Here is a 9,010-nt window from a genome sequence, read left to right on the forward strand (position 1 = left end):
TATGCTACGCATATGAAGAGCCTGAAGAACTGACGGAGCTTCTCCTAATATTGGAACAATATGAACTGTTTTGTCGTTTACATAATTCGTAACACCTTCTCAGCCCCACCCCCCACCCCCCACCCCCACCCCCCGCCGCCCCCAGGGAGAATTAGGTCTGGTCCATCTTCTCATTATATTTCAGAAGGGCACAAAGGTGAAGAGGGTGTTGAGTCCCAATTCACAGGACTGATGGTATAATTTACTCGTTTGATTAACGCAGCTGCCACACACGTCCTTAAGCTCTAAGTTAAACGCACACTCAGCAGTAACACCAGGCTCCTGATTAACACCAGGAAACCATCCCCGACCCCAAACACAGCCTCTTTTCAAAACACTTCCTCTTTTTAAAAAAATAAAATTTATTTATTTGTTAATTTTACATCCCGATCGCAGCCCCCTCCCGCCTCTTCACCCTGTTCCATCTTCCCACACTCTTCACCCTTTACCTCCTCCCCAAGTTGTGTCAGGACTAAGTGCATCCTCTTCCACTGAGGCCAGACAAGGCAGCCCAGCTAAGGGAAAGTTATCAAAAAACAGACAACAGAGTCCATGTCAGAGACAGCCCCTGTTCCACTTGCTAGGGGACCCTGCTCATCAGTTCTACATGTGTCGGAGGCCTAGGTCCAGGTCTTGCTTGCTCTTTGGTTGGTTCTTCAGTCTCTGTAAGGCCCTATAGGCCTAGCTTAGTTTACCCTGTTGGTCTTCTTGAGGAGTTCTTGTCTCCTCTGGGACTTTCTACCCTTCCCCCCACTCTTCCACAAGACCCCCTGAGCTCTGCCTAATGTTTGGCTGTGGGTCTCAGCAACTGTTTCCATCCACTGTTGTGTGGAGCCTCTCAGAGGACAGTTATGTTGGGATCCTGTCGTCAAGCATAGCAGAGTATCACTAATCGTGTCAGGGGTTGGCTCTCTCCTATGGGGCGGGTCTCAGGTTGGGCTACTCATTGGTTGGTCATTCCTTCAATCTCTGCTTCATCTTTATCCCTTGTAGGTAGGGTATATTTTGGGTCAAAGGCTATGTGGGTGGGTTGGTGTCCGCCTCCCTTCACTGGAAGTCCTGCCTGGTTAGCGGGTGGTCTCTTCACTTTCCATATCTTCCGAAGCTAGGGGTGTCAACTAGGGTCACCCCATATCCTCCTAGGAGCCCACCAAGTCTCAGATCTCTAGCTTGTCTCATAGATGCCCCCCTCAGTTGACCTTGCTCCCAGCCCTCTCGCCTCCCACCTCTGCTCTGCCTACCTCTGATCCCTCCCCTTGCTCCCCTCCACACACCCTCTCCCACCCAGTTCCCTCCATCCATCTACCTCAGATGTCTATTCTATTTCCTCTTCTGAATGGGATTCAAATATCCTCCATTAGGCCTTCCTTGTTACTTAGCTTCTTTGGGCCTGTGGATTGTAGTATGCTTATTCTGTACTTTATGACTAATATCCACCTATAAGTGAGTGCATACCATGTGTGTCTTTCTGGTTTGGTCTGGGTTACCTTACTCAGGATAATCTTTTCTAGTTCCATCCATTTGCCTGCAAATTGCACTATTTCCTTGTTTTTAATAGCTGAGTAGCATTCTGTTGTGTAAATGTACCACTGTTTCTTTATCCATTCTTTGGTTGAGGGACATCTGAGTTGTTTCCAGTTTCTGGCTATTGTGAATAAAGCTGCTATGAACATCATTGAGCAGGTGCCCCTGTGGTATGGTGGAGCATCTTTTGGTGTATACCCAGGAGTGGTATAGCTGGGTCTTGAGGCAGATCTTTTCCCAATTTTCTGAGAAACCCCAGATTTATTTCCAAAGTGGTTGTACAAGTTTGCACTCTTACCAGCGATGGAGAAGTATCCCCCTTGTCCCACATCCCCGCCAGCATGTGCTGTCTTTCTGACAGGTATAAGATGGAATCTCAGAGTTGTTTTGATCTGCAGTTCCCTGTTTGATTGCAGTTCCCTGTTTTCCCTGAATTTCTTTAAGTGCTTCTGGCCCATTAGAGATTCCTCTGTTGGGATTTCTTGGCTTAGCATCCCATTTTCAATTGGATTATTTGGTTTGTTGATGTTTAATTTCTTGAGTTCTTAATATATTTTGGATATTAATCCTCTGTCAGATATAGGGTTGGTAAAGATCTTTTCCCAGTCTGTAGATTGCTGTTTTTGTGTTCTTTATTGTTTCTATTTCTGTTTTCAGCTTTTATTCATTTCCTTCAGCTGTTCCATTGTATTTTCCTGTATTTCTTTAAAGGATTTATTCATTTCCTCTTTAAATGCCTCTATTATCTTCATAAGAATAGATTTATGGTCATTTTCTTGTGTTTCAGGTGTGCTAGAATATCCAGGTAGGAAAGCTGGGCTCTGGTGTTGCCATATTGCTTTGGATCTTGCTGGTTGTCTTCTAACATTGATCTACCTTTGGCCATCTGGTTGTTCCTGGTATTGGCTGGCTGTTCCTGGTGCCTGCTGGACTTTTCATGAAGGCAAGAAGAACCCTGAGCCAGAGGGTTGATGTTTCTGGGGACTGGTAGCCCTCTTTAGATGGAAGGTAGGGCTGTGGACTGGAGGCTGGATCTCAAGCAATAACCCATAGCTCTCCTCTGCTGGTTGTGTTCCAGTTGGACCCACAGGTGAGTTATTGGGGTAGGAGTGTGTGATCTAACCTGGCTGATCCTGAGGTCCAGCAGGTCTCCTCAGGAAGATGGGTAGAGCTATGGACTGGAAACTGGGTGTCCCTTGGGCCCAGGATCCCTCCTCCAGTAGGTGGGCAGAGCAGGGTACTGGGGAATGGAGGCTGGGTGATCCTGGAGCCTGGGAGCCTTCATCAAGAAGGTGGATAGACCCAGTATTCTTCTGGGAAACACAGATGCAGGTGTTTTGCAATCATCAGCAGGGCTTCACAGATTGCTCCACAGTGACTGAGCTCAATTCACTCACACTATAAAGAAGAGTGAGAAAAAGAAAAGAGGGAAGTATCTACTGACTTTATACACATATAAAGCACAAACAAGAAGGGCATTGCACAAGGCACCATAAGTCCTCATTAACTGTTTCATTACATCAAAGGCTCCAGTCAGTACCATTATCTGAGGTCCTATCACGCACTATGGGACCTGTTGATTAATAGGGGTCAAGTGTAGATCATCTTGCTTGGTAATTTGAGCCTGCTATAGGGGTCCTTCCAAACCTAGCAGCTTTTGGGGTACTATGTAAATGACCTAGAATAACACAGAGATGAGGAATGCATTGACAGCAACATCCACATGCCTAGAGCATTGTGCCACTTTTCTTCCATTGTAGGAGAAGATAGATGCAATCATTTATTCTTAGCAGGAATTAGCTCTTACATGCCCCAAATCACTGGGCCCTCAGCAATTTTACTAATGCAGAAGACTTCTGATAGTTTTTTTTTTAGTTTTAATTCCTACCCTTGGACATGCAAATGCTTTGCATTTGAGTGTAGTTACATTTTAGTCACTTGCTCCAGGCATCATGATATCAATGTGATGGATCAACCTGTGTCTTAGTTACCATTCGATTGCTGTGAAGAGATGCTTATAAAAGGAAGCATTTAATCAGGCCCTTGCTTACAGTTTCAGAGAGTTAGTCCATAAACATCATGGTGTGGAGCATGATAGCAGTAAGGCAGGCTGGCATGTTGCTTCCATAGTAGCTAAGAGCTCACATTCGATGCACAGGTAAAGAGAAAGAGAGAAAGAGAGGGAGAGGGAGGGGGAGATGAAAGGAGAGAGGGAGGGGAGGGGAAGGAGAGGGGGAGGGGAAATGGGAAGGGGAGCTGAGGGGAAGGAAAAGGAAAGGGGAGGAATGGGATGGGGAGGGGAAGGAGAGATTGATCAGATCTGTTACCAGCTTTTGAAACCTCAAAACCCATCCGCAGTGACACAGCTTCTCTTTCTACTGTCTCACAGATGACTCTCATTGACAGAATCCAAAATGGAAGTCTGTTGGCAAGAGAGACTAAGATTATGGTCATCACACTTTTTAGTCCTTTGATGTAGAGAAGGATGCAGGAGGATAGAGATGGTGCTGAAAACCAATGCAAGGTGTATGGCACATCCTGGCTTGCAGAATAGGAAACAAGACACTTGGGAAAGAGAAAAGAGAGTTCTGAGGAGGAGCAGCTCCAGCCAGTGGTGCTTGGGAACAGAGGACTCAAATGAAGACTCCTTGAAAGTATGAATGCATGCAGTAAACCTAGACCCCCCTGTTCAGATCTAGCCAATGGACAGCTTGTTCTCCACGGTTGTGGGGAGAGTGGGGACTGCCTCTGACATGAACTCTGGTGCCCCCAATTTGATCACTTCCCCTTAGTGGTGAGGCCTGGCGGCATACAGAGGAAGGGGACTCAGGCTATCAGGATGAGACCTGATATGCTGTGGTCATATGGTGAGGGAAGATGTCCCCTTCTGTCAGAGGTCAAGGGGAGGGGAATAAGGTGGGAATGGTAAGACACAAGGGAAGGGATAACAATCAGGATGTAATCTGAATAAATTATAATCAATTAAAATAAAAAAGAAAGTATCAGTGTTGAAACTCCCATGTGTTGTAACACAGTCCAAGAATGGAATCATGTGAGGAACATTCTGAATGCTTCTAAGAGAACACAGCAGGAGATAAGAGTGTGGGGCTCCTCACAGAAGTGAAAATAGTGAGGCAGAAATGGGGCAGGCTTTGTCCTTTATGGAGAATGTGAATCATCCTTTAAGGAAAGGGGCACAGGTGTTAAAATCACAGCCATTGACTACTTGCAAGTCGCTTCTGATTATAATTCCTGATTTCCAGAAGAAGAAACTTTAGATGAAGAAGTTGAGAACCAAGTCTAAAAGAATATTGAAAAGACATATAAACAAGGGGAAAAGATCCCCCCATTCAATATCGGGTCACTTGGGTACTAATTCAGACTGTTGCTAAAAATACTTTAGGAAGACAAGGAGGATATTAATCGTGAGGACGATATAGCTAATTTCTTAAATGAGTATAAACTGGATAGTCAAACATTAAAATCAGTAAAAGAGGCAAAAGTGAAGAGCTTCCTCATTCAGGGAAAACCAAAAGGAAAGACAGTGCTGCTGACTTGACTCTCTCAGCTCCTTTCCTGGAGCCTCCTTTAAATAGGGGGCCTCCACCGCCTGCAGATGGTCCTGAAGCATGGAGCAAGGAATGCAGGAATGCGATAGTCAAACTAATCTTGGATTCTCTCCACTTTCTGATGAAGATTTAGGAGAGCCCATGCAAATGCGTAGTTTATGACCTATTTGAATGAGGGCATGCAGTGAGAAAGGATTATTTATCTCATGGGCTGCGCTTGGTATTTCTGTGAAATTTCAACATAATCAAAATGATTGTATGTGCTAACCCATCTGTTTATAACTCTAGAATGTAAGACAGCCTTGGGCAGTCCTTGCACGTTATCTCTAGAGGCAAAAGAAAAACTTCAGCTATTTGATTCCAGACTAAAAAGAGGCATCTGTGTATTGTGTGGACCCTTTACTGCCTTTAAATTTACTTATTTTCCTCACTAACTTGTCTCCTACAGGTGTTATGGCACAGGGGGATAAACCTTTGGAATGGATCTATTTATACCATAAGTCATAAAACACTAACTTTTTACTTTACTCTTCTTGATCAATTAGTAAATCAAGGGAGGACCCAATGTCAACAATTATATGGATTTGAACCCTGCTGTATTACCATACCTTTAACTAATAATCAGTGTTTCGGTGTTACAGAACTCTGTGGATTTTCAAATTTCATTTGCAGAGTATTATGGGAGGGTAGGAAATCATTATCTAGATGTCAAGCTATGGAATTTCCTCATATGAGCTGAAGTTGTGATTACAAAAACTGTCCAACTTTCTCCCAATCCACAGGCAGATGCTTACTTTACTGATGGCTCATCAGCCCAACAGGTGGAACAGGCTGTTTTGATTAATCCATTACAGTTAATTGATCAACCTTTAAATATTGTTTCAGATTCCACATATGCTATATGGCTATTTCCCACCTTAGACTCATACTTAAGCACATTTTAGCCTCCCTGGTTTTATTGCAGAAGGAAGTAAGCAAGATGAAGCATTAGCCTTCCTTGGTTATTTACTTCTACTGAAGAAAATTGGAAAGGGATATGCATCCGCCATTGCAGATGGGTCCACGGAAACATGGCTCCTCTGGCCCAAGGCCATCAAGGACAATGGCAGAGGGCAAGGAGACAGTGGAAGCCATCAGAAAGATATCAAACTTGCAGCTACTGAGCAAAAGGGGATATCAACCATATCGTCAGAAGTCAGATCGGCCCACCTGGGGTCAAGTTAAGGCCCTGTGCACCAAGAGAGACGTTATGCTACAGACCACACACAGCCCTGTATCACCTGAGGATGCTTTTGTGGCTGTGTCATCTGCTTTGACCTGTGCATCTGCAGTGAGTACTTCTGAATATGTGTATTTGTCGTATGTTCCTCACCCTCCTTTGCTTCAGCTTGTAGATTGAATGGATCCAGCTCCTGTCATCTTTACTAATGACTCTGTATTTATGCCTAGATTTGAGACTGGTGTAGACTCATTCACTTCATCTGGAGAAGGCACTGCATTTAATTTTTCCTTGGGACTTAAATTACTTCCTATTTGCATAGGACAAAATGACTTTTGAATTCCTTTTAAGGGCAAATATAGGTTTATGTTTTTACAAGATACCAGAACTACTAATTATATGGATTTGTTTTCAAGCTATTCTCTAGATTTTTTCTGATCCATATAATGATGTAATCAATAGTGTTGGACGTACTTTGGATGCCTGGTCTTGGTGGCAGAGTACTACACACAATGCTTTTACTGTTGCAACGTTATTTAATATGTTTATGATTTGCTTGCTTATAGGATACTCATGCAATGACAATTAGATTTATATATGACATTGCAAATCAAAAGCACTCGGGATAGGCTGTGTTTAGAAAATAAAAAGGGAGACGATGTCAGGACACAGCCAAAGAATAGAGTTGTGTGATGAAAATTCTGAGTGCTTCTGAGAAAACCCCAAGAAAACAAGAGTCTTGTGACCTCAGTTTCTTCAAAACATAGAATTGTCTTTGGAGTGTATTTTTGTGCTCCCCCAGGTGTAGCAGACAGGAGTGAGTTTACTTTAGATGGTTCTATACAACTGGTTAGTTTGTTGCCTCTATGAAAACACAAGGTTGTGCCACATGTAGCTTGTCCTTGTAACTGTACCCTTTACTCATGATTCTTCTTAATCTTCAGAGTATAAATTGTCTGGTGCTCTGAATAAAGTTGGCTGTTGCTTCGGACTTTAGGCTGACTCATTTATTGGCAACATTCTCCCAAGCCCTACCACCTCTAGTGTGGTAACACCCATGGAGAATTTTCTTCGGGTGATTCTATGCCCCCAATTTGAAGACTACTGGTTGAGGCAATGCCAACACATGGCCAATGGGGAAAATGCATCCTAGGATAGCTATGAATGAATGCAACCAAACACAAAGTCACACACTGACTTAAATGTGCCCAGTTTCCTGTGATTCTCTTTATGTAATATGTCTGTATGGCTCTGGTGCATAAACTCTGTGAATGACAATGTTGTATTGCAAAGACAGAATGTTGGATTCCTCTCTAAGCATTGTTATTGCCGGGGAACCCACACCCTCCAGCCAGCTTTCTCAGGGCACCCTTGACCTCCTTGTTTCTCAGGCTGTAGATGAGGGGATTCAACATGGGGGTCACAACACAGAAGAACACAGACACCAAGATGTCCATGTCCAGGGAGTAACCTTCACTGGGTCTGTCATAGTTGAAGTTGGCTGTTCCGTAAAAGACCACCACCACAGTGAGGTGTGAGGCGCAGGTGGAGAAGGCCTTTCTCCTGCCCTGAGCAGAGGGGATCCTAAGGATGGCAGAGATGATGAGCACGTAGGAGCCTGCAGTGAACAGGCAGGGACTCAGGCCGATGGTGGCACTGGCCACGTGGAGCACAGACTCGTTGACAGAGGTGTCTGAGCAGGACAGCTTCAGGAGCAGTGGGATGTCACAGAGAAAGTGGCTGATCTGGTTGGGTCCACACAGAGTGAGTGTGGCTGTCAGTGCTGTGTGAGTCACAGAATTCACCAAGCCACACAGCCAGGACCCGGTCACCAAGCTGGCACAGACCTTCACACTCATGAGAATGGGATACTGAAGAGGGCGGCAAATGGCCACATAGCGGTCATAAGCCATGGCAGCCAGCAAGACACATTCAGTTCCCGCACATGTCACAAAGAAGAAAATCTGGGAGAGGCAGCCCTCATAGGAGATGGTCTTCTTCTCTCTGAAGAAGTTTACCAGCATGACTGGAATGGTGGTGGACGTGTAGCAGATGTCTAGGAAGCTCAAGTTGCTGAGAAAATAGTACATTGGAGTGTGGAGAGCAGGGCTGACCCTGGTGGCCATCATTATGAGTGTGTTTCCCAGGAGAGTTGTCAGGTAAATAGCCAGGAAGACCAGGAAGAAGATGCCCTGTAGTCTGGGGTGGTTGGAAAATCCCAGGAAGATGAATTGTGTGACGTGCGTTCGATTGCTCATTTCCAACAGAGTCATTGCTACGACAGAGAACAAAGGACTTGGTGATATGTACTCAAGACACTGTCAAACATGCTGAAGACATAGTCAAACACACTTCTAGATTGTCAGAGCTGTGTCCAGTAACATCAAGCATGCAGCAGTCTGAGATATATAGAGAGATTTAGAAGAGAGTTTGGCATGGCTGCTAGTTGGTAAGAACAAATATAGAGTTGGTCAAAATCTACAACAAATTGTTAATCTCTGCATTTCCCTGAGTCTGCCATATCTTCTTCTTAGTCTAGAAAACTGCTGTTAGATTTTCCTTTGCATGTCTTTTTTAAGTAATAAATTCTTATTTAAAAAATTAAGAATAATAAAGAATGCTGTGATAAGACTCGACCCACTTATGGAATCCATGTTGC

General features: G+C 44.3%; 1 protein-coding gene across 1 annotated transcript; it reads right to left on the bottom strand.

Moving 5' to 3' along the window:
• Positions 1–7,664: 7,664 nt before the first annotated feature.
• On the bottom strand, positions 7,665–8,624 carry LOC311583069 (olfactory receptor 5V1-like; the record flags this gene model as incomplete). Its single annotated transcript, XM_084756413.1, has 1 exon — positions 7,665–8,624. One exon carries the CDS (start codon positions 8,622–8,624, stop codon positions 7,665–7,667), a length of 960 nt encoding a protein of 319 aa, XP_084612539.1.
• Between the last annotated feature and the right edge of the window lie 386 nt (positions 8,625–9,010).

Source organism: Acomys minous (genome assembly GCF_964271855.1).
Source record: "Acomys minous genome assembly, chromosome: 14".
NCBI classification, from domain to species: domain Eukaryota; kingdom Metazoa; phylum Chordata; class Mammalia; order Rodentia; family Muridae; genus Acomys; species Acomys minous.